General features: G+C 44.9%; 1 protein-coding gene across 1 annotated transcript in view; it reads left to right on the top strand.

Annotated features, from left to right (window-relative positions):
* Positions 1-27,324, top strand: part of LOC124629938 (protein nubbin-like) — a 111,092-nt gene that overhangs the window by 19,236 nt on the left and 64,532 nt on the right. Inside the window, exon 2 of the mRNA XM_047163618.1 lies at positions 27,013-27,115. Within this exon, the coding sequence (XP_047019574.1) occupies positions 27,013-27,115 (103 nt within the window). The remainder of the gene's footprint in view (positions 1-27,012; positions 27,116-27,324) is intronic.

Raw genomic sequence — 27,324 nt, 5'->3', positions numbered from 1 at the left:
GTTACATACTCACATTTAAGAGGAGTTTATCAATATTTAGTCCAATTTAAAATTCAAGTACCTAACTCTACTAGAGTTAATTTAGTTTCAAATGTGTGCTGAGTCAATACTATTGTAAGCCTTCTGAATGTTCCGCCGGGTTCATAAGAAAGGGGTGTCGCACCCTTCCGTCCCGAACGAGGTGTTAAATGGTTATAAGTAGGCGAGGTGCGGGACTGCCGGGACATGCCGGGACACGCCGGGACACGCCGGGACTCGCGTACGTGCCACGTGACTATGTTTAAAACTGTTTAGTGGCAGAAGGGTGACGTGTTGTGACTGCAGGTGGACGGCTACACGTTATTTGTGAAGGGCTCAACTGATCTTGTAATGATCCGCGAGGGAAGCTTTCCTTAAGGCTTTTGTGTAAGTAACTCTCTCCTTTGTCCCTTCGGAATGTCTCGACGAACTGATTTTCTTGATTCAATATAAAACATTTTCAAAATACTTAGGCATGTCAAAACATGATGGAATTTTATGTTCGTGATGCAAAAAATAAATGAATTAGAATTTTGAAATTGCACCCTACATACATGTTGTTAAACAGGTTTTAATTATCCAGTTATCGTGATGGTTATGAAATAAATGCTAATGAGCATACACTTCAATTAAGTACTGATCCGACGATGAGGATGCGAAATAAATTATACATTTGAACCCAAATTTTGTGTAAACAAAAAACTAAGTACTAATTACCGAGCACTTGATGCATATGTTTGAAGCAGACGAGACTGTTTTTTAATGAAGTCGTAATGCCTTGCAGCCGTCGTCAGCTGACTGTGCCACATGGTGGCTTATTGGCAATTAGCAGGTCGCACATTACTGCATTCTGCGAGTTGTCGCGCACTGGTTGCGTGCACCCTTGTGCCATGAGAACAGTTATAGTGCAGGCAGTAAGCTGCTTAATGTTATATTCATATAAATATTAGACGCCGGAATTATATGTAGGTACTTCTGATCTTCTGATGATCTGATGCTGTTAAGAGTGGATGTTAAATAGATTCTTAGTAGCAGAGTATCCTTGAGTAAAGTTGAACAGGTGCTGCTGTCCCACGAGTCGCTGCCTCAGCCGACTGCGCACAGGCTGGTGATGGCGCGACCATGGGAACTGACCCACTGCAATGCGTTAATCACCTCACAGAACGTGTTTGGAACACTGATTACACGTCACCGTAGAGTTATTTGTTTCTCGGCAAGTGTTGTGAAGAGTATTCGTGATTACGGCTCCCACGGTCGCCACTCGGACCACGTCAAAATTAAATAAAAGTCGCGCGCGCCGTAATAAAGTGTAAATGCGGTATAATGCGCGCGCGCAGATCTCAGCATTAGTTCCGCGCTCCGCATTCGTCTTGCGCGGTGTGCGTCGCTCCGCGCCCCGCGCCGCGTCCCGCCCGCGCCACGCCGCGCCGCACCGTGCCGCGCCGCGCCGACCTCGTGGTGCACGGTACTTGCACATTATCGGTTTACGAGCGTCTCGGATATGTTTATCGATCGAGGCTCAACCCTCGATTCCTAGATTTCATTCATAAGAGTTTATCTGTAATGTAATTAGGTTTTTCTTTTATTATGAATCGCTTCAATCACACTAACGATATGTTATACCTCCTTAAGATTCGCAGAACATACAAAGTACCGATGTTATATGATGTATAATGTATATTGTTGACACGAAACAAATAAAACTCGGTACCTTAATGTTCTGCGAAGTGGTCATTTCATTCACGTTTGACGCTGAATAATAATATGTTGATAACTCAATAATAAAAACAAATTGAAATCGTGTTCACATTTATATAAATTTCCAATTCGTTTCAATTTAGCCCATATGAGTGTAGCGTCGCTGTAGGTGGTGCGCGTGCGCGGCTGTGCTTGGAACATTGGGTTCCTGTGAAATCGGAAATGATCGGCGGCCACGCGCCGCTCCCCTCCTCCCCCCACCGCGCGGCCGCCTGCGCACGCGCATTATAAACACATTAGCGACAAGCGACAATTGTTTACGGCTCATCTTGCATTTGAATAATTTAGATGGATGGCCGCCGAGCCGCCGAACCCGCATGCTGCTTCACTTCATTATTTATCTTCAGAAGTATAGCATAGCTCGTGGCACGCAGGCGCAGCACTGATTGTTTTATTTCCTGGCACCGTTGACGCGATGTTGTTATAAGCCCTGTCTGAATTACTTACATCTCCCTATAGTATTGGCTACCAGTCCAACCTGATGCAGCCGAGTAGGTATATCTTACATGAAGCCCTTACATTGGAGATTGGATCCCCTTTGGCAGGACTGGTTGACAGACTCTATGGCTCCCAATTACCTGCAACGATCGCCAAACATATTCGAATGACTGCTTATGTCAGCCGGTCACCCATGGACTATGGATGCTTAGCCTTATGATCAACTGACCCGGACGGTTGTTACTCAGCCATGAGAGAGAGTCCTCTAGGCACATACTGTAAATGCTTCAAGTAATGAACCAAATAAATTGTCGACAGTGTTTACTAAAAGTGTTGAAATTCAGATTTGTTTGCTAATAAATATTATAAGCATTAATTAACTAATCTTGTGTAAGAAACAGTGTAAGTATATGTAACTGACTATATTGTATCCGCGCTCTCACATCGCCAACTTGCAGTCGGCCTGTCACGTCCCGTCCATAGTTAAAAACAATAGTTTGTGCTATCAATATTAATTACCGACTGTGTGGGGTGCAGAGGGGTGCAAGGGTGCAGGGGGGTGCAAATGATAAAGTTTGTAGTGTGTAACGCGGTTATGCCGGAAGTTGTGCTAATCACATAAGTGTCGGCCACATAACCAGCACTGATTTACTTGCCAACTACTGACATGTCAGCCACTGCACAGATGCGACAGAAGTCTTACGAGACATGCCGAGTTGTGCTGCAGTACACTGGATGCCAATGGTGCACACTATGCGTGTGGAATTTAAGGCACATTTACATGTTGCAGCTGTCATACTGTGTGTTAAAAACTTATTAGTCAACTCCTGACTAATTATGTCGAAGTAAATACTGCCTATTGGGTATATTGACAATTTACAAATATTGGTACCTACGTGATTAGGTACGTAAAATAGCGTTACCTATCGTCTGTCCACTGGAAGTTGGTGTGCGCGGTGTAGTGGACGCTCTGCGCGCGATGCCGCGTGGCACCGCGCGACGTAACGCGACGCGACGGCTGCCTCCATTAGCTGAGCCACGTCCCGCGCTCAATATTTATTGGAAGCTTCATGTTTATGCGAACAACGCCAGGCTTTACTTGAAGCATGTCAGATCTAATAATATATGATAGGCCAATAACATTGCTTTGAAATACATTCAAGTCATCAGCGGCGATGCTTACAATCTATGGAATACCTGTTGAATGAAGTACATATTCTGTATGTTCACATAAATATTTTGGTACTTACACATCACGCTCGTCATTCAGCCTAGATTACATTCGTCCAAGCATTACTGCTCCTGCATATAGCAGCATGTACAGCAGAGCTCGCTAACAGCTGCATATCAACGATAATGCTAATGAACGACATAAGTATTCGAACAGTGTGTAGTTCCCTTTAAATGTGTAGTACAAAGAAGTTGTAAATAAAGCTACGATCAATATTCACGGCACACGTTTGCTCAGCGATTCAGAAAATCAACCATTTACTGGCAGTGAGATCAGCCGAGGAGTAAATACAGTGACGTGGGTCTAACCACGGCTACCACCAGCCTGTGCCGACCTGTTCCTGAGGGAATGCATCAGACACAAACTTGCTACTTCGAATCCTGTGCATTCATTCAGTGTATCGGTGTGTTGAATCTCACGCAGTGGCACGCTCACCATTTCATACACTTCTATTCCTATCAATTTTGTGAACTGGTCAACATCAAACTATTTCGGATGTTATAATTATAATGTATTTTAGGGATTGTTCACACCAAACGTATTGTCCGCCGCTGACTGTGAGTATACTCACTGTTTGCCCCAGTGTGAACGTCGACTCAATCTGCAGTACGCGTACTCACCAAGCCGACAATAGGCTATAGCGTACGATGCGCTACATGTGTGAACAAAAGAATAGGCTCTTGTAGGTTCACACTAGATGCGTACGCTGAGCGGCTGACTATTCTACACATAAAAGGGCTCAGTATTTGAAGTTACTCGTAGTATTTTATAAACGATAAAACTAGCGTAATTTATTTTTTTCAAATCAGACGTTTTACTGATATTTCAATTAAAAGATGTGCATTCAGATAGTTGCCATTTGCGAAGCTCTAGAGGAAGACGAAAATAATAAAAAGAAGAGATTGTGGGTACATCCCTTAAATTTGAAGAGATGTTTTCTTGATCAATTTCATACTTTATATTTCGAATATAGACTTTATCCAAATAAGTTCAAGAAATATTTTCGTATGACAGTAAAACATTCGATGAGTTACTATCTTTAATACGTTTAAGTTTATATAAAAGGGACACTAATTATAATTATCGACGTGCTGAACCGAGGCACGGCGGTGCGTACGCGGCGGAGCGGCGCTATTCGGCAACTGCGTCCGCGTAGCCAATCCGCGTCCGCCGTGCATAGTCGCGTAGTAAAATAATCGGCCACTGAGAGTCAGCCACAACAGACGACGTAACAGCGTATAGTCGGTTCGGTGTGAACGACAATTTCAATATATATGGAAAAGCAATAAACTGCGTAACGCGCGCTCACAGTCAGCGGCCGACAATACGTTTGGTCTGAACGATGCCTTAAATAAATGGGTTTGTTTCCAATAAGCGTAAAAAATTCCAAAAATCATAGTAGGCATGTAGATAATTCTTGGCAGAATTAGTTCTAACAAGTATACTGACTTAAACGAGAATGCCATGTCAGTAATTAAAACCTGTTCGAATATGCAAACTTATTGGTCTACGTTTAGTCTATTTAAAATCTAATGAGAATATTAATCCACTGGCTTCGTATTAGAGTCCCCTGTACCTAATAAGGTTTGTCTTGCTTGTTGCAGGTACGTGTGCTGCTGGAATTAACTAATAAGATAGTAGTGAGCCGCAGTGATGAGTGTGGTGTGCTAGCGATAGGTTTGTGATGTGCTTCCAACGAAGGCCGTGTCTTGCGTAAGTCAAATTCATTGGATGAGTGGTCGTCAGCAGCATGAACATGTGAAGCTGCTGATTCACGATTCAGTTGTAGGTAGTCTTATGACTGGTAATCTTAGTTCCGTTATTCTTGAATCAGCAAGCAATAGGTTATTTATAAATATTGTTTCTGCGCCTAACGTCAACACGACACAATCAACTGAGAAGCTCCTGCTCTCCGTGCTTGCTCCGCGATGTTGAGCTCTGTGCACTGTGCACTGCAGGCTGCAGGCGCTCGGCAGCTCGTCAGAGTGACGCGGGGGGCGCCGCTATTTAGCCGAACCCCGGATGAACACAAAGTGCATAGTTACCGTGCCGTGCCTGTACTTATGAGTTTTCCAATTAAGTAAATGGTAACCGCCGCTTATTGGAATAACAATTTTCAACGGAATATCTGTTTCGATCGCGATTAGAGCCCATCGCAGGAGATGCGCCTGTAATTCCAACTAAATTTATTAGAAAGCCGATCTCGCCCTTCTCCGCTCGCCAATTTACTAATCGTAACTCATCTGCGATAAGCACGGGATTACCGCGTGGCGTGCCGGAGCGCCGGACCGCCGGCCCGGCCGCGCATTATCGGCCCATCGTCCGGTAATAAGGAGCGAGATTGGAGCGCTTTAAATAATATCGCCTCACATCGGTAACGGCCGCTGACGGTCGTTCACCGCGCCGGTGCGCCCGCGCAGCGACAGCAGCGGCCCTACGCGCTGCGGCAGCACTGCAGCCCCGTGCTGCCACGCTGACACAAGCTGCCACGCATATCAGTGTGATGCTAACTGCAACTGGTTGAGTTGTGGTTTTCTCCTGTCATAAAATAATATTAACCTAACCTACATGTCAACAACACTAGATAGAGCTTTGAAATAGTTTTAGTTTCATACATTTAGTGTAAAAGCACGATAGATACAGAAAGTAACATCCTCAAAAGTAGTGTTTGGACAAATTGAAAACCAACATAGTAAGTTAATAATTGAGAGTTTTTGTTAAAAACCACTATTGTATTGTGTGGTCGTCGTGACTCACTTAAGGCTAAAGTGTAGCGATGTGTGAGCGGCGCGGGCGCAGTGAGTGCTGTTGACTAAGAGCGTTCTCACGGCAGCCGCAAGCACCAGCAATTGATCGCCGCCAATTATACAATCAGAGAGCACCACGCCCGCGCCGCAGTCGCCCCGCAGCCGCCCCGCAACCGCCCCGCAGCCGCACCGCGTCCGCTGGGAACACGCACTAATTGCTGTGGGTTTTTGTCGATCGAGTGTTCCCACTTGTCTTCACAAAACCACTTATAAATTGATGCCGTTCTCCCACAATACGTATTATCTTAATCGCTGATCAAAACGACAATTTAACAGTTTCTTGCAGGAGTGAGATTATAAGTGAATGTGATAGTCGATAGTGCGCCTCTCTCTAATGCACGGGAGCTGCGAGTTATGCTCCCTGCAATCTGACGCGTGACCAGCACCCTTCACTCGCGTTACCAAACCTCCACTCGTCTCGCTACGCTCTGTTATGTAACAGGTACCCAGCCAGCTTTGTCACTGCTCATATTATTATGCTTTCACATCCAAAACCACTAGACAGCCATACACAGTGCCTTGGAGAATATTTGAAGGATGGAGTCGGAATGCGTGACCATTCGAGTCACATCATCTCCGCAGAACTATAAACACTTATTAGAGATAATTTTGTTCTTCCTGTGCATATTTTTTGTCCAATTTCTTCTAATCCCAGCAATAAATTATGTCAAAGGAGACCGCCGCCAAAACGCAACGGCAACAAAATTGTGGGTTACCGACGTTATGCTATTGTTCGTATAATCGACCACGTGATTAATAAACGACGGCTTAAAACACACAAATCACAATAAGAGGCGCCTACGCAGCAGTGTGCGCATACGTGTGCACGCTCGCTGCGTCTGTGTGTGTGTGCGCATACGCAAATTATTTAATTGTCGGCAGCGGCTCTGCTCTATGGTTATACGCCATAAATCTAGTGGAATCATCCGCGAATTATTCTAAGAGGCCGCCTCCGTGGTGCAGACTCCGGGCAGTGCTGACCCCCGCGCCCCCCTCCGCTTATTGCTCGTGATTATGTCTAGCGCAGCCCTGCCGTCCGTCATCCTCGCGGCCGTCACTCGGCCACGCCAGACCATGTACCTCCGCTTGCATTACACTATTGAAACATGCCCAAAACATGCCACGCCTTTACTTCTACAAACTCTGAACTAGTCTAATGTTGATGCATTTACATTATTAATATATCTTGTGCGGTAAGGTAAAGATTTTTTTATGGAGAACTGTGAAAAGAAAGCTTTAACACTGAATTCAATGCTGAATAATAATTGTGTGGATAAAGGTCAACAATCGTGCATGGTCGAGTGCAGTGAGCGCCTGGCTACAGCCAGTCAGCCACTTAGCCTCCGATACGTTGGATATCGCACCCATTGTTACGCAATCCAGAACAAAGCTCTAGTTATTTGTGTGGCGGCTGTCGCCTTGATTCATAGCGTTCGTTTGTCCTTCCTGCTGTGTGTCAGTGATAGCGCGCTATCGCTGCGCCCGCGCACAATCGCGCTCTATCGTGCCATCTGCGTGAAATATTCCGCCGTCGCCACAATGCCGTGGCTGCCCGCCGCGCTACTGGCTCACCTGGCGCCACCCTTACTGCTCACACAATACGATCGAGTTTGTGTGGCAGCGGTCGCAATGCTGCGCTGGTTTCACAATAACGACCTGTGGCCGCGTAATTCACGCCACCGCGTTCATCATGCAAAGTGACCGCAATGAAAGTGTCGAGCGATTCCCGACCTTACTGACTTCATCCCAAGGTCCACATTCGACTTGCTGCGGAAAGATTTATGTCGCGGGGGAGTTTAGCGTTTGGTATATCGGAATTTGAATTTTGCGCGGTGTGGTCGCTGCGTCGGTGCGCGCGCGCAGGCGACAGATACGCATCGTCTTGTTAGCGCTATCTGATGCCCGATGCTGTAATTGGCACGGAACTGCGCGTGCGCAAGCAACCTCACATTCATACAAAATGAATTTTAAAACGCGTTTTATCAATATTATTCTAGCGTCATAATGGGCTCTGCCAGCGAAAATGATAAGTTACGACCAGGAGACAATATGGCATGCAGTATAGCTTGACGAATCTAGATAGATGACGCCTGCTGACAATTTTAATCACAGGTACGTGAGTAAATGTGAAAAAATGTGGCATTGTTTTACCGTGAAGAGTTATAGCTAGCGAGCCGATTTGTCTAGATAAATGGATGAAATATTTGCTGGTAATAGATGCGCGGGCGCAGCGTGAGGTGTCGGATATTTGCATACAATGCGCGCGCGCCGATGTTCCGTGATATTGTTGCGTTTCTTAGCGCAGATAATTGCGTCGTCGGCAGCAACAATACGCGCCTGATGATGGCAGCGCCATTATGCTCGTATGCACCTATACTGCACAAGAGCACATGCTGTCGCTACCTGTTCCCTCTCGTGCCACTCCTACTGTAACCGATGCTATTAGGCTTAAGATCCTCTTAGTGCTGAGACACTTGCGAGAGAGTTGCAGGATATGTTTATATGAAACTTCACATTCCTTAAAGCCATTCATAACCAGGTTGGCTGCGTCCTACCATTACACTAGCGGTGTTTGAGTTGTTTTGTAAACAGTAGCTTGCAAACGGGAAGTGTCGGTGTTCGCCTCGGTCGGCTCCTGGCACAACGAGTTGGCGAGACAGCGGGCGGCGCCGGCGCCGGTCACTTGTCAAAATGTTGTATCACGACGTGAGTAACGACGCGCTGACGTCACTACTGCCAGCGTGCACAATATACGTCATAGCGCATGCGCCAGCTTGTGAGGGGAACTATCCAGTCAGATACCAGATTCTAGGAAACAGATAAATGGTGCCTACTTGTCTAGGTACAGAAAATAATATCGCTAACACTCCTCTAATTAAATACACTTAAACGTTGGTAACACTAGCAACGTAGTTTCTGCCAGTACTTAGCTACTAAGCTGAATTAATTCCGTCAGATAAAAAAACAGAGCGTGTGATGCGCCGACGCACGGCAATTGCGAAAGACGCCGACAATTGCCGAAGGCGCCGCCACGAATATGGATGAGTTTTACATTTGAGCTGTAATTAGAGCGACGACACTTTGAAGTGTCGCCGGGAAGCGCGGGCGCAGCCACACGCTACGTCGACACCGAATTATTTCTAACAACCGACGCGATGGATTCGCCTTTATTCTAATTATATTTCCTAATCAAGAAGACGTTGTCTAGTCTAAATAGGAAATATCCTTACATGATAACGATCGCGGGTAGGGATGCATTCAGCAATTTTCGCGAAACTCCATGTAATAATTAAGAAGGTGTTCCAGTCAGTGGGCCGGCGATCTGTCTTGCAGTTTATTGTCCTAATTAGAGCAGTAACACTATTCGCTCATAGCATTATTTACGAGTCGGGTATCGTTTGGCAACGTCCTGAGTTCAATCGTGGATGATTTGTGTCGGTCGACAGCGGACGTCATAATCAGCGGGATCATGCAGTGCAGTTGTCATGCGGCGACTAATTAGCGCCGCCATCTTGCGAGCCGCGCCGGAGCGCGACGCTGACAGGCGACACCGCAGAACTCCCGTTCGCAGACACTGCTCAGCTCTCAGCACTGCCACTCCTGCTGTACGAATAGGAAAGACGAGGACTTTCAGAAGAACAGTAGACAGGGTAGGTCATAATTAACACATTATAATAGATATAATTATCGCGTTTAAGTCCCGATTGTTTAGAAATACATAAGTAGGTATGTGTATAAGGGTCATATTGTACTTTTTTTTAATTCCTCGTTATTCTAGTTATTTCTTAGCACGACTGCTGTACACGAGGACTCGGATTCGATTCACGGGTTGGGCCGAAATCGTTTTGTGGGTTTTAGAAACTTTCACTAAGCAGCCCTGAGTCTGGATGTTTTTAATCGATATACCTGTGCATAGGAGAGCACGTTAATGTCAGTCCTGATCTCCCTTCGGTCGTGTCTGAGGGAATAGTGAGTGCACCTGTGTCTGCACAAATGCTGGTGGTGGTGTGGTTCTGAGCAACTGGCTGATCCCCTTATATGAGAACAGCCGTCGCGCCACAACTGGAAAGCCAATCATTATTATTTGGTAATTTTAATTCTGGATGTAGTACTGTGAAACTGAACATTTTGTTAATACGGTGTCGTGGTTTCCAATACATAGTTTATTGAATTATTTCGCTTAGGTTAGTGTCCGTGTAGTGTGTATGCAGTGAGCCTTCTGTGTCCTCTGCGTGGTGAGCTGCCGATGTAAGAGATACGGCACCGGAGCTCAGCGATTGTGAGATTGTCGCGATACGAGCTCCCTGCGTCGACACTCGCGCTGACTCAGTTAGCACGTCACCATGTAGATGTTCCGTCAGGGGTGACTCTCGTCACGTCTGGAGCCCACGTGCTGACTGACTGCTGGCCACGGGTCATGACCTGCTCACATGCGCTGCCCTCTCAGGATCAAGCTAACTTCATCAAATGATTTTATATGTCACACAAGTTTTTGACATCATATGTTTATTTCATGAAACATGATATATGTTATCTTTTATGAATAATGGTGGTTAATAGTCCGATCATGTTATATGTAGTGGGTAATGTAAGGCTAAGCGTGGCAGGTAATACTTCGACACATTTGATCGATGGCCTGCGTAATGGCCGCCTGCAATGAGCCGTGACACTACATGACCTGACTCACTGCCGGCACTGTCAGCAGCTGGTGTGACACCAGCATACATTCACTAGTAGTAGTTATAGTTCCTACCGATGTGTATCACACCAGCAGCATGCATAAGAAGTAAATTGTATAGGCTATATACTTCCCTGATCTTCTTTCATCCTCGTTGACCACTCTAAAAATTCTGAATACGTACACCATTTGCATGTGTGTTCACGCAGACCGAACTAGCAATCTCTGCTTGAGGATTGCAATCATGATGCAGTTCTGTGGGTAGCAGTTGTAAGCTCCCAGTAGTGGTGAAACATTTGCGTTTGCTGGCGACAGATGGGCGTGAAATCGCCGGTAATGACCCGTCCCCCTCCGCCCGCCGCCCGCACCCTGCCCCCGCACATCTGTCCGCGTCATTAAACAACCGTCTAATCCTGACCTATTGATTGCCGACTGCTTTTTATAATTCAATTAGTTTTATGTCCAGCGATATTAGTTGTTAGAAACGTGTTAATAAGCACCGATATGCAGTAATTGAGTAATCATTTAATTGAAACATTAAATATGTAAATAATAAAGTAATGACAAGAGAACACAAGACATGTAACAACAGAAGCATCTATTCACTAGCTCGGCAGTAGTGTTGTCAGTAAGTAGCGGCGCCTGCAGCGCTGATCGCATCTCGCGCACTGACGGCAGCGGAGCCCCGGGCGCCTGCACCGGGCTACTACTGCATTATCCTGCTAATATACCCGTCATTGGCATAGGGTATTCGCCGCTCGTAAACTTTGACAGGTTTTTTAAGTTACTCCAAAAAAAATTGCTTTTGTGGACTGTTAATAAATTGCTCAAGTAGTATCTTAGTATCTCAAGGTAATTTTTTCAGTGTTTTACTGATTAGTTGGTAGCTCTTTAAAAGCTTTAAAATGAGTATGAATAAAATGTAGCTTTCACTGTTTGTACTTTCTTCTGTCGGACGGACGTAATATAAAAAAACAATAACGAGCGACATTCAGCCACAATTAGCGGTAAACGCGTCTCATCAGCCGACACGGCCGCCGGTCAGCCGGACAGCCGGATACCGGACAGCGATGTCTGACCTTTCCCTAAAACATCCATTAACATCAATAATGTAAAAGGGCAACCTGCGCTCGCGCAAATAAAAAACAAGTCGTTGCAACTCACAAAAGTTTTATATTGCTAAAAATATTTTGTCAGAAAGTAGGACCACATCATGAAAAATGTATAACACATGAAACAAAGCGTGAAGTGATCTAGAATGAGGTGGGTATGGCGCAGGCACAGGTAATGCACTCATATAAGCAGACTGCAGTAATAATGCGAACAGTCGCCGAGTGCTCTCGGTATCGCGGTAATGAAGACGTGCCTACTCATTACCATTTCGCATAATTCTCGCTCGCCTGCGTAATCCGACCACTTAGTGCCGGCAAGTGTAGCGAGTGCGCGTGTGTGCGGGAAATGCGCAGGCGCATGCACCACGCTGCCGCTTCACAGCACGGATTTGAATATAAAAAACACCTTGTATGCGGAGTGAGACGCATAATTGGCCACCTGAGCAGGTGTGCGGCTGTGTCTGCGCATCGATCATTAATTTTAATAAAAAATTAAGCACATTTAAAAGCCAAAAAGCTTGAGCACATTGAAATTCGTGAAATGGTATGGATTGTTTACATAAGCCGCATGCGACCATCACATATGTTAACGACCCAATAAAAAGCGCCTGGACACCGAAACACTTTTAATGACGCGCCGCGCGTCGGCGGCCGCTCACCGCGCTCACCGCGCTCGTCGCTCCCCAGCTCGCAAAAAAGCGAAACGTTCACGGAAATTAACCCTGTTAATGCAAACACTCCCGTTTTGTGTCGGCCCAGTACTGACACCGCTCCGACACATTTAATTACCGGTACGTGTGGTGCTGCGCGTTTTTCTCCGCCCGATGGATTCGGAGCCTCCTAACTTGGTGCGTCCTGGAGGTGATTGTAGTCATTATCACCTCAGGACATTAGGCATACTAATGTTAATTGCGTTTGCGAATTCCTTCAAATCTTTTTATGAAAGTTGCCGTGTTAAGGCGTTAGTCGTTATAAGGTTTTTCTTAAGCCGTCGATCGTTTCAATTCCCACATCCAATTATTTGTTTAGTACAATACTGTGGCCATAATAAACTTATATTAGGTCCTATGCATTGATAATAAAGTAAGCAAGTGACACGGTTCGCACGGCGAGAGTCAAATTGATGTTATTTGTAGTGCAGTACTGTTAGACGTTCGTCAGCTGAGCACTACGTAGTAACGGTGAGTGGTTACCTCGCGCGACGTGTGTCGCCGCCCGGCGCCGCTCGCCTGCGGACACTACGTCACCTGCAGCTTGTAGCATCTATTGAGATTTTGAAATTTCACCAATTTACTTTAAGCTTTTCAACTCGATAGTTCAATCTTACAGTTATATCATTCGTTTTTTGGCCACAACTTGAGTTTAGTTCATTAGGGTAGCCTTCCAAAAAGTTATACATTGCGATCCTACATTTACTTAGTGATTATATGAAGAAAAGCCCTCACAAACCTCTCTTTGACGCTGTACTAAACCCCCCGAATCGCATATAACAACCGGAGAGAAGTCCAATCGTGGGCACGTCACCCGGGAGCGCCGGGTCTCGGGCGAGCACGTGTGACGGTGACGTGACGGCACGGCGAGACACTTTCCCCGGCTATCTGCATGAATATTCATTCCCACGGCGTGTGCAGTGCGGCAGGCTGCGTGGGAAGTGAGCTGCTATCAGCGACTGCATCACCAGCAGATCGGCTACCAGCCCGCAGGCGTGATACATGGCGCACATGACGGACTCCACCATCTAGATAGTACAATGTGTGAACACCGGCACTATTCGTGACCTTCTAATGTTCTCATACGTGCATACCAAACTACACCTGCGAATATTCCAAACAAAAAATCTTCACGATCTTATTTCAATGTTCAAAAGGTTCGTGTACAAAGTCGGAAGGCAGACGAGTAGCCAGCAGTGCACACGGTGGAGGAGCAGCGATGATAGTTGTCTTTGTGTCGGCGCATGCCGCTGAGCCGGTGATTCGGAACACCCCAATATTATTACAAGATTACCCGGCGGTACTAAACGGAGGGGTTCACAAATTGCCCCCGCTTGCTGTTTTAAAACGATTTTATTGCACAACTTTGTACCAACTAGTTGTGAAAACTTTAAGCGGTTGGCACACATGCGGGTACGTAGATCTAGACGAATATTATACAGGCACCTATAGCAGTAACCTATATCATATTTCATACGGATACCAACTCATTATGTAATTTATGGTTTCGGTATCAAGTAGTTACTTAGGCACATTCAATATTAAACACGAATGTTTCAAAAGTCAAAATAGGTATGTAAGGTAGTTTATAAAATGAATGTCGATTGTGCACAAAGTGTGTGTGCCCGCACTCCCCGGGTGCAGGAGGCGGGAGGCGATCCTGTAATGCAGCTTATTAAACAAAAGCATGTTCCGTATGATAAAGTAGTCGCGCTCAGCATCTCACGCTTGTGATAACCTTATCTAGCGCATGACTCAGTTTTGGAAAGTGCATTAAATTATGAAGCCGCGAGCGTGATTTATCTGAGTGGCCGACGATACCGACCGCGCCACACTGCAGGCGATGCAGAGAGACAACTGCGCTGCGTGCGACTCACTACTTCAACAATGCTGGGTAAATGTTGTATGTAATGAAATAACCATTTGAGTTCGTACCACTAGAATATAAAAATGAAGTTTTGATCTATTTAAAGATTAGTAAAGTCATGTGAAAGTTTCGTATCTAGAGACAGTAGTTTATGACAAAAGGACCAGTGTTCGGTATCCCACAAAGCTGTATCTGGAACTAGGATGGGATAATTCCCCGAGTACAGTTCAATTGGAGTGGCACTACTGGTTGTGTGCGTTGCGCATTGGCGGCGCAGATCCTGTGCGCTCGATATGATATAATTAAAACGCTCGGCGGAGCACGAGCGCGCGAAATATTACCATACACCCGCAGTATCGCGCATCGCACTGCCTGCGCCCGCGCCGCCTGCCCGCACACTCACCCACTGCCCAATGTCTGTAGGGGCCATGTCACCTAGTGACAACCATGACGTATGCACTCATGTCGCAACTAGAGGGTAAAGTTGCAGTCTTCTATCACCGACATTTGTGTTTGGGTAGTAGAATTATTGCTTCAATAAACAAATAACAAAATCATAAAAATATACAAACTAAGGCAACCTCTCATACTAACCAGATTTATGCTCACATTGTTATGTAGAGCTGTTTAGTGTTTTTGCGCTGATTGTAGTAAACTACTCGTTCGGCTGTACATCTCGGCGCTGATCATCCGTGTCGGAGAGTGAGTTGTTCTAATGTGTAGTGTAGCGCAGCCGGGCTGTCGGGAACACTGTGCTAGTGTGGCACGCGGCTTCGATTGCAGGTACATGCATACACATACACAGTGGACCGACAGTGCTCTAGGTTACATTCCGAGTGAAAGATATCGTCTGCGCGCGCTACGACACTACGCACGCGTAGACCAAGCGCTACGCTACGACAAATATGGATTTCAGTTATAAATAACATTACTCTTTTATCTAATTTTTTACTTACTGTGGCATTCTTTACTCAACATACTTGAAATAAAGACAATACCTTATAAGCTGCTACAGTACAAACAGTCCCAATCGTGTCCTATTAACTAGTAAGAGCATGCAAGACAAGTAGTATATAACGAGGCTATTATATCAGTGTAAGTGTATTTCGAACGAAATCGTTTGTAAAAACAATTGTTGAGATCTGCTTCATATTCACGTCTCGTGTGCGTTTAATCTGCGGAGACTTATCGGGAACAGACAAACACACCTCGACACAATGTAGTGTAGATCCTCGATACCATCGCCGAAATACCCAGCCGCGCCGGCTGACAGGCTATTATGTGCTTTATTAGCAGGCAATAAGGTCGCGGTTGATCTCGTGCTGCTACAGTGTAGTGGTGTGCGTGTGCTTGTCATGCTGCGCGCGCGCCGCACACCTGCGCAGCTCGTGACGCGCATGCGCGCCCCGCCGCCCGTGATTCACTGAAGCACCTGAACTAATATGCCCATTATGATAATATTACGATTATCTGCCGGGAAGTAGACCAAAGTGTTTATTGCCTCCGTACTTTATGGGACAATGAGCTGCACTAATTAATTTATTATGCAAATTGCATGGGAACACCTGTTCACTGCACCTTATGCGTTCGATTGAACTCTTAACTAACTCTATTGCAATGTTATACTGCGTACTGTTGTAACCAACTTCCGTTTCGTACCCTAAATATCTGACTTTTTATTTTTTTATTTTTTTATTTGAATCAGGCATCTAAGGCCCATATAAAAATACAATACACAAATATTATAACATACACTAATACATATTTTATATAAGTAACTTAAAACGAATGCTTATAATTTATTTGTATAGTCTGTCACAACATAGTGTGTACTCATAAACAACAGCTATTGCTAAGACGTTACACTATCTCGATCACAACGACATGGTTGTGTGAGTGCGTCTCACAGCGTACCGGCGAGTTACCCTTCTGTGCCCAGGACAGCAAGTTAGCTCACATGATAGTTCTAGATAATATTAACTACATTAAGCATTTGCAATTAATAAGCAAGTCAAAGTGTCACATAATTGTCTAATATATGCTGCGGAGTATATCGTTAGGTAACGTGACCATGTAATGTGGCTATTGTCATCGCTGGCATCATGCTGCAGCGGCGAGTCATTAGTATTCAAAGTTAGGAGCACTAAGTGTTCGCCAATCACCAGAGTCCGAATGTATGTGAGGAGTGATACACGGCGGCCAATGCGGGTTCGAGTCCCGGCTCGGCACACGTCCAGCGCCTGCGTACATTGTGAGTACATTTCAGTTTACGAGCGCAGTTCGGGGAACAGCCGCGGCATTAGGTATGTATGCAGGCGAGCTACTTAGCGTAATGTGGCGACTGACTCACATTCTAAGCTGTTACAACACTTTGTTATACATTGATGTCTCAATGACAAAGCTAAGTTGATTGTTATTTTATTACCTAAACATTATCATAAAAACGGCTTCGCTCTAACAAAAAAGTTTAATACGTATTATTTAAACGGATCCTGGTAATCTTAGATCTTACTCAGGCACGCGTAGCTCACAAGTTTACTACATCGTCCCAACACGTGCCTGCATTTGTTAGTTGTTGCTTTGCAGTTGCATAGTCGGCAAAAGTCTGCAATAATACACTGCTAGGTAAGCTCTTTATGTAATGATAGTTAAGTAGTCTAATCAACATTTCTCCATCGATTAAATAGTAATCAATAAACCGAGTGCATTGTATAAATATCCAAGTAAACATCATTTGCATGACAGGCCAATAATTCATGGTAACGTCGGCGACATGAAAGCAGCGGTGGCATCGGTGGGAACGCGTGGGCGCAGCGCGGCCCGGGTGAGTGCGAGCGGGCGCAGCGCGGGACGAGGCTCGCCTGCTAATGCACAGCTTATTACTAATATTGTGAGTTATTGATTAGCATCGCCCCTCCGGCAGCTTGGTATGTGAGGCGCGAGGTGCGCGCGCGCAGGTGGCCGGGCCGCGCTTCCTTCCCCGAAGCGTCGCGACGACCATTGTCCGGCACACGCGCCGCACATACATATCGGCCACTAGGTCCGTCACCACGCCGCACGTGTTCCAGCTTCCAACATGCCCAACACGAGAGATCACTCTGACACTCGACAGATGACTCACAGACTGTTGATCCAGCCGTTGTACTAGCCGATACGACTCGACGCGACCATAGGGCCTTAGAGAAATGTCGAGATGAGCATTACAAATGAAAGAAAGAAAGAAAGAAAGAAAGAAAATCCATTTATTTCGAACACACGAAAACCTTTATGCTTGAAATGAGAACCTTTATGCTTACTCTCTACAAAGATACATACATATAAGGGTGGTTAACAAGCGCGTTTTATAGTGTTGCGCGGGCACATCGTAAAGCAGGAGAGGGACGAGCGAAGCCGCGCAATTAAACACGATTAGCGCATGCGCAGTCGAGTGGTTGGCAACACCGCCGTGACGGCGCGCGCGCAGAAGGCGCACTGCACGCCGCTCCTCGCTGCACGACTCCTGCAACATAATGTTTACACTAGAGTTCTACCACTAAGTAGCATGTCGTAGTGAGATTGAGCATATAGGAGTAGTATGCTGTTCCTTATTAGTAAAGGTGTATACTTAAGTCGCAGCCGGGGTTAAAATAGCTGTTAAACCGACTTGTTGAATGCAACGTTGAACATTACAAAGCAACGAAGCTGTTTGCCTGAACAGCTATGTTAACCAGATGATGGCATTCTGGGCAGTGGGCCTTCTGTAAGTCGGCGTGGCGTGTCGGGTATCGCCGGCATCGCGCTCAAACAAAAACTGGCCGCGATACAGACCGCAGACATTGCCGTTAACAGTCACAATTTGACATACTCCTCGCTGATCGATCAACTTCGGTTTAGTGCCTGTTTCCCACGATACATGCTGCAGCTCGAGCGGACACACGTTAAACTGCAATCACGACAGGCTTTGCATCAAATTATATATTATGTGCGTTTAGTGTGAGCTTCGTGTGTTCTAACTTCATTAACCCTTTAATTAAATACATAGTTCATACGTACACAGGTATTACTTTGTGAACCTTATTTACACAATGTGTTATATTCCATCCATAGTTCTGAGTCAGTTGGCAGATGCTCACATAGGAGACTCATCAAGTTTATAGTTACTTGATTTATATAGGAGTATCGGCGTAGGAGCTGATGCACGTGTGAATGGCGACACACCTCGCTGCGGTGAGTTGGACGCATTGTCCCGTGCAGTCGGCAGTGCAGCCCGCACCTTGCCCCGAGCTGCCCCGCGCGCAGCACTCGCGTGTCGTGTGAATGGGCGAGCGGGGCGAGGGGGGCGCGGGGAGTCCCGTTATACGACGAGTGACCTTTGCAGGCAGTTAATCGCTCCACTTGGGCTGGCCTTGACCTCGCCGGCGCATGCACATGCCGCATTTGTTATTAATTATGGTCACACTTGTCCTGCCGCGGGCGCGCAACGGTATTATGTATTAAAGTCAATTTATCGATTGCGGCAAGCTGCGACTGCGCAGCGATCTCACTGCTGAGGTAGCGTTGTCACACACGTCCAGTTCTTATAATATGCAGCGCCAACTCCGCTTGACAACGCTATAGAAGCATATTGGTTTAATATTAAGGGTACTTTCAATAGGTACACATTCATAACCAAAGCCTTTTCATAGGTAAAAGGTGCAATATCAAGTGTTAAAAATAAATTAAGTTCCTCCTCCAAATTAACAAAGGGAATATCGGGTGTGTCGTACCTAACCACATTAAATCCTATCACATAGACTTTATAATATTCTATGGCGAATTGTAAAAAAATAACCTAATCCATTCAGTGGTTTGGCCTCATTAGGAGTCATTTTTCGTTTTATAAATAATTTACAACATCATGTGTAAAGCAGAGATAAAGTTAGGGATTGTTCACACCAAACGTATTGTCCGCCGCTGACTGTGAGTATACTCACTGTCTGCCCCAGTGTGAACGTCGACTCAATCTGCAGTACGCGTACTCACCAAGCCGACAATAGGCTATAGCGTACGATGCGCTACATGTGTGAACAAAAGAATAGGCTCTTGTAGGTTCACACTAGATGCGTACGCTGAGCGGCTGACTATTCTACACATAAAAGGGCTCAGTATTTGAAGTTACTCGTAGTATTTTATAAACGATAAAACAAGCGTAATTTATTTTTTTCAAATCAGACGTTTTACTGATATTTCAATTAAATGATGCGCATTCAGATAGTTGCCATTTGCGAAGCTCTAGAGGAAGACGAAAATAATAAAAAGAAGAGATTGTGGGTACATCCCTTAAATTTGAAGAGATGTTTTCTTGATCAATTTCATACTTTATATTTCGAATATAGACTTTATCCAAATAAGTTCAAGAAATATTTTCGTATGACAGTAAAACATTCGATGAGTTACTATCTTTAATACGTTTAAGTTTATATAAAAGGGACACTAATTATAATTATCGACGTGCTGAACCGAGGCACGGCGGTGCGTACGCGGCGGAGCGGCGCTATTCGGCAACTGCGTCCGCGTAGCCAATCCGCGTCCGCCGTGCATAGTCGCGTAGTAAAACAATCGGCCACTGAGAGTCAGCCACAACAGACGACGTAACAGCGTATAGTCGGTTCGGTGTGAACGACAATTTCAATATATATGGAAAAGCAATAAACTGCGTAACGCGCGCTCACAGTCAGCGGCCGACAATACGTTTGGTCTGAACGATGCCTTAGGAGTATTGAATGTTTTGACCAGTTGACAGCTGTCAGTTTTCAAGGGAGAATTTCAGTTGTTTGTAATGACTGACTCTTACATGGTGTTCTAATACTCGCACATTTTTAGGGTTCCGTACCTCAAAAGGAAAAAACGGAACCCTTATAGGATCACTTTGTTGTCCGTCTGTCTGTCTGTCTGTCTGTCTGTCTGTCTGTCAAGACCCTTTATCTCAAGAACGCGTGGACGTATCAAGCTGAAATTCACATGAAGTACTCAGGTCTATTGTCCCTTTAAGCTGTGAAAATATCAAACTTCTAAGCCAAGCCAATCAAAAGATACAGCCGATTATGTCGCTATTTTCAACAAATTTTCGACACTCGCAAAGGAATCAAAACCTACAGGGTACTTCCCGTAAACTCAGAATCATGATATTTGGCATGAAGCATTGTCATATAATGCAAATATAGGAAAAATTGAGAAAATCACATTTTTTTAGTTATGTAATATAATAAAAATATTTTAATAACATGAAACTTACTACCTTATTTCTCACGAACGAATGAAGGTATCAAATTGAAATTTATACCAAATACCTAGGTCTATTGTCCCTTTAAGCAGTGAAATAATCAAACTTCTAAGTTAACGCGATCAAAAGATACAGCAGTTTATACCGACACCTTAGACGAATTTCCGTCACACGCTAGGGAATCAGAACCTTGAATCTTGAAATTCGGCACGAAGCAACATTATATACTTAGTACAGATAAAGGAAAAATTGCGAAAATGATATATTTGAAGTTACATAAAATATTATTTTTGCTTTTATGACATAAAATATTTTTTTAATATTTATAAACTTACTACCTACCATTTTTCACATGAACGCGTAGAGATATTAAAGTTGAAATTCATATCAAACACTTTTTAAATCTAATTGCCTCTAAACTGTGGTAAATTCTAAATCATTCAAAGGTCATTGGGCACCTTAGTACCTTATTTAGCACCTTAGTATGGAAACCATACCCACGGCGGACACGAACGAAGTATAGCACAGTATAATGATATAAGGCTCTGATTTACTATGGCATTAGTCGCATCAATGTGAACCATGAGAATCTAGAGAAAATCAGGTTTAAACATCAAATATTTTCCTCATTTCAATGGGGAATTTAAACGACCAAGTTTGACGGATTTGAGAAATCATTTCTTTGTGGTGAAAGAGTATAGGTACTCGCCGTTTATTTCCATTGTCAGCAGGTCAGGATCTGATGATGGAAATCCTGAGAAATCGAGGGCAACTATCAGAAATTGTAGGCATGCATAGGGTTAAAACTTGATTCTCAGATGTATGTCTGATGATACTATCAAACAGTGAAGGTTTAGAGCTTACCTGATGATGGAGACGTGAGAAAGTCGAGAGAACTCCTCAGCGGTATGTTTTAGTTACGTCGTGTTTGGGCTTATATTATTCGTATTGACGAGAACTTTACACAAAAGTTAAAAATAGAAAAAAAAAGACTTTTTACAAAAAAAAAAAATAACAGCTTCTAAAAACAACAAGAAAACTGTTTATATGCATCGGTCTAGATCACGGTGGTTAAATAAATATAGATGCATCCTCTAGACACCGACTTCAAGACCGATGCACTTAACATCTTCTTCCTTTCTTTCTTGTTTTTGTTTTCTTGTTACTTTTTTATATGTTTGAAGTTGGATTTGTTTGTAAAAGGCTTTTTAAATTCATTTTGATAAAGACCATCATGACCATTACGACCCACCATTACAAGTTACGACTGGTAATGTGGGTATTGAGATATATAAACTAAATGAGAACTATTTACAAAATAAAATAAAGCCGACTTTATAAAAAAAGAAAGGGACAGAATTACACTTTTGTCAAGGCTCTAGAAACGTAAAGCCATGCAGCAGCCTCTCTCTAATTTAATATCTAATGTTGTGAATAAATAACTTTAATAAAAGAACTTTTACACGGTACTGGTCTACTATTTTGGTTACATTATAAAATAAAAAATATTAACTATTTTGACTCTCACGAAATTACCATAACTATGATTGTTCTAAGCTAAACGGTTTGCGCGAGAGTCACTTTTTATCTATACAGGATTTGTACGGAACCCTCGGTGCGCGAGCCCGACTCGCACTTGGCTGGTTTTTTATTCTATGTATTTACTTTGTTTGATTTTTTTTTGTGCTGATCGACATCTGTTAACTAGTAAGTATATTAACGTATTTAATTTAATGTGATTAGGTAGCTACGACACACCCGATATAGATATAATATTCATCATTATGAACACCAATTTAAATTACAAAAAACAACCTGAAATATTATAAAGTTTAGGTGGACAAGTTCAGCTTTGGTTACAATCATTTGATCCTCATATCAAATGGATTGCAATGTGATAAGCTTTTGATAAAAATAAAATAGATCTAGAGAGTGGAGTTGGAACAGCAGTTTACATATAAATGTATCTACAGTTTAATAGTTAACCTGCACGTTCGGTTAACTCGCGCTACTTACCTGAAGTAGTGTGAAAGTTTAACACTAAAGTGATCTAGAAAAGTGCATGCACAGTATGTGCGCTTCAGCTATTCCTCACGTCGGGACTTACTTATGTATGTTCAGTAGTACTTACTGCTAGACGCAGTCACATTCATACTGCCTACTGATTGCCGTACAAGTTGCTACTCAGCATGCTTGCAGATAAAGCTACACTAATCGGTATTTCATTCTTTTATAGATTAAGTATAATTACTCGTTCGTTACAGCCTTTATGTCGTCCTACTGCTGGGCATAGGTCTCCTCTCACACGGAGAAGGCTTGAGCATCAATTTGAGTTTATGTCGTCCCACTGCTGGGCACAGGTCTCCTCTCACACGGAGAAGGCTTGAGCATCAATTTAAGTTTATGTCGTCCCACTGCTGGGCACAGGTCTCCTCTCACACGGAGAAGGCTTGAGCATCAATTTGAGTTTATGTCGTCCCACTGCTGGGCACAGGTCTCCTCTCACACGGAGAAGGCTTGAGCATCAATTTGAGTTTATGTCGTCCCACTGCTGGGCACAGGTCTCCTCTAACACGGAGAAGGCTTGAGCATCAATTTGAGTTTAATTACTGTCAGGGATAATTCACATTAACATTACTGTCATTGCAGCCTTCTCTACTGAATCAAGTTATAAATAAAATTTATTAAAACTTCTGTTCTTGTAAAGCAAATACACAGTACAAACCTATGTGTTAGGCTTAAGACAGTCCAATTAAAATGACTGCTCTTAGTTAGGTATCATGATGTTTGTTAAGTCCAGCAGTAGACACACTAAGGTGAGAGTGGTGTACACTGTACATCACAGAGTACACTGTATGTACATCACAGTGTACAGTGAAACGCGTTATTGCGTACCAAAGTACACTGCTTGCTGTTTAACTAATTTACTATTTTACAATTACATGATACCAGACTGCTGAGACCGCATTTCTGAAGTCCTACGTTGAAATATTGAACGAGGCAGAGTATCGAAATTCACAGTCTGTTCCTTGTTTTTTTGCGAACAATTTTTTTCTAGTGTAACTGTTAGGCACCCTTTATTAATCCCTACCACTATGTGCTTGGTGATTGCAATGTGTGGCTCTTTTGCAAATATGGGTGCAATATTTCAATGCAGCAAGCGACAGCAAGTTATTCAATTTAATTCAAGTGTTACAGGATAAATGAGTAATTGAATGAATATTAAAGTGCAACTTAATTCAGATGTAAGCTTAATTGATGGTGTCAAATTTCAACGATATCGGAATGTTTACCTTTTCATCTCTTTCTGTCTTAAGAGCCTTCGTATTTTCTGAGAGCCACGCTATACAGTTTCATATGCTTTATGTGTTTAAATTGTAATTTATATGGATACATTTGCATTACAAAGAATAATAAAAGAATTAATCTTAATGAATGAGCCACACGGACAATATAGTTTATCCGGAGCCGTGTCGGTAGCTAGTAGGAGTTAGACACTCTGATGTGTTGGTGTTGAGGAAAAAATCGCCACTGAATGTCAATGTTACATCGTCATGTAAGGCGGGGGTACTGCCAGACAATGTCGATGTTCAGCACATACGTGCATAGGTGCACCGACTCAAAGTAATGAATCGGTCATTCTATAAAGGATGTATTAAATAGTGTTTGATGTTTTGAAAACGTGCATCATTCTTCTGTAGTTTATACAAGTGCCGGACGAGTTTTAAGTCCTGTCCTATATCAGCTAATCATGATGAGCTACTGATTGACAATGAGCACCTGCTTTGAGTTACCAGGAGACAGAACCCAACGAGAGATAATCCTTCCTGAAATACATTTATATTGATGGTGGAGCCGACTCCCGACTCCCGAACCCAACAAACAAAATGTCCCGTTAAATAACATTTCAAAAGATAAGGAGGATGGAGGCTCCGGGGGGAGGGAGGGTGGTCGCGGGGCTGGGGGGGCGTGCGGGGGGAGGACGGGTCAACTCCGACGCTCGGCTTTGTTTAATATCATACAAGTTTCAAATGACGCGTCCTCCGCTTCGCGTTAATTACGACACTCGCGTGCTACGTGCTCACTCTGTCGTATAGATAGCTACCACTTCTAGTCATGTATTCAATCAAACTATCTGCTACTACACGAATCAGTTACTGAGTTATTTTCATGAATGGCAGCGAGACTCTTTTATCGTGTCTGTGTGCTCTGAGTGGCCAGTAAGTAAATAGGCTCGGAGACGCTTCCGGAATATTTCCTTTATCGGCACATAATTGGGTAGTTCCCGCACTCTGCTGCGGAAGCCGGTTAACATTCACGGCGTGTGCTCCGGGACCTGGCAGATGTCATCTCACGTGCCTACTGATGTTAGCACAACATATACACACTACTGTGCTTAATAATAACTTATTTAAGCTACAGGCAACTCTTGGCCTGTGGCACCTTAATCGGCGGTAGATATATTCATTTTAAAGGGAAAATTTGTAAATAAACTATTGACAGAGGTGCTCAGAACCTGGACAGTACTGACTGTTAGAGATTAGACTTTGTTGCAATGAATCTATCAAAAAGGCAACATTGGAAACGACGCGCATAGGACAACATGCAAGCAATAAAACCGTCTGTAACGTACTCATAATGCGTAACTCATGTGAATACATTTCCATGTAGCTGGGTCCTGGTATTCAGGCAGTTGGGTCAGTTTACGAGTAGTGTGATGTGTTGAGCAGGCGGCGCGCTCAGGCGCGAGAGTGTCCGCCGCCGATTGCGTATCGCGCGCGGCCAGCGCCGGGGGACGCCCAGCCGTGCTCACTGATAACACCACCCACCACTGTGTCATATTTGTAGTCAATAAATAGATACTGCTCACTATGAACTATGTAGTAAGTAACTTATACTTCAGTAAGCCTTTGTTGCTTGTAGGCATAGACTTACATCGATTAATGTTAGGGCTCAGATATGATATGTGCACACGGTGCCCGTCATAGCTTATGAAATGAATGTATTTTGTTGACCACAATGTAGTTGTTAGTTTCTGCAAATGTAGGCTGTTTGTAGTGAGGCCTGAATGACATCGTTGTGATGCTGGCGGTTGACCTGCTGCAAGCTAGTGGACGTCGCCGGTGGTGCTGACGGCGGCCGAGCGGAAGACGCGGAGGACGCTCCTTATCGAGCCGCACACTTCCCCCCCCCCGCACCACGCACCCCACACCCCCCGGCCCGCGTCCGCCGCCCGGCCGCGCCTCGCCGCCCGCCCGCATTTCCCCGCGCGAATTTACAATGTAGCGAGCCTCCCGCCCCCTCCCCGCGCGCCGCCGCACCCCCCTGCACACACGCCGGCGGGCTGCGCGCCGTGCACCCTGTGTCCGGGGCGTAAGGTCGCGAGTGCAGTGGCAGCCCGCGCGCCGCGGTGTGCGTGAGATTTTCTCGCCTGGAAATTCTAATGCGCCGCGCGACTACGATAAAAAATGAGCGGCTCGGGAAACGTGAATACATTACCGAGCGAGACGGAGCACCGCCTCCGTCGCGACGCCTCCCGCGCTATGTGCACACCACTTTATATTGCGATATCGCTGAAGGGAAGGCTCGCGCTATATACCGCTTTAAGGCTGTTCATTTATGTATCTGAGCCGCCAGCCCGAGCGATCCCTTCTGCGGAGCGTCTCACAAAGGGTTAGCATTAGAGCACACACAGCGTGGAACGGCTCGATAATAGCACTAACAGGTTACAAAGAAGCGCCGGTAATCTAACAGCTAATTAGTTCCGGCAGAGGGTCGGCGTTAGATACCCACATAATGAGCTCACAATCGCGCACACCACGCCGGGGACAAAGAGTTGTAGCGTTTTTTGTGTCGGCACGCGCGTCCTTGTGTTTTTCTAAGGGTTTTTATGCATTCTAACGCGGCACCTGTGCGCGGAAGGGTTGCGCGCGCCTCACGTGGCCCTAATCTGTGACACGTTTCGGCTCACACTTGATTTATGAGATTATAACAATACTTTCTTTAAGAAGGGATTATTGGTAGTCGATCATCTCTGGGGGGAGCTACTATCAATCGGCAGTAGGTTAGCTATTGATTAAAAGCTGACACGGTACCTGTTAAGTAATGTGAATGAGTAGATGTGGTTAGTTAGCGTAGTGTTGTTGTTGCAGAGACGGCGCGAGCCGACGTCGTGGCTGGTGTACCCGGCGTCGCGGCTGGCGCGCCTGCTGCAGGCCTCCGCGCCGCCGCCGCCCCGGCCCTCCGTCATCACAGGTACATACACACACATACACAGCGCGGCTGCTGCAGGCCTCCGCGCCGCCGCCGCCCCGGCCCTCCGTCATCACAGGTACACACACGCACACATACACAGCGCGGCTGCTGCAGGCCTCCGCGCCGCCGCCGCCCCGCCCCTCCGTCATCACAGGTACACACACACACACACAGACAGCGCGGCTGCTGCAGGCCTCCGCGCCGCCGCC

The sequence above is a fragment of the Helicoverpa zea genome, chromosome 4 (assembly GCF_022581195.2).
Source record: "Helicoverpa zea isolate HzStark_Cry1AcR chromosome 4, ilHelZeax1.1, whole genome shotgun sequence".
NCBI lineage: Eukaryota > Metazoa > Arthropoda > Insecta > Lepidoptera > Noctuidae > Helicoverpa > Helicoverpa zea.
Note: the sequence above shows the minus strand (reverse complement) of the source record. Positions and strands in the feature narration are given on the sequence as shown.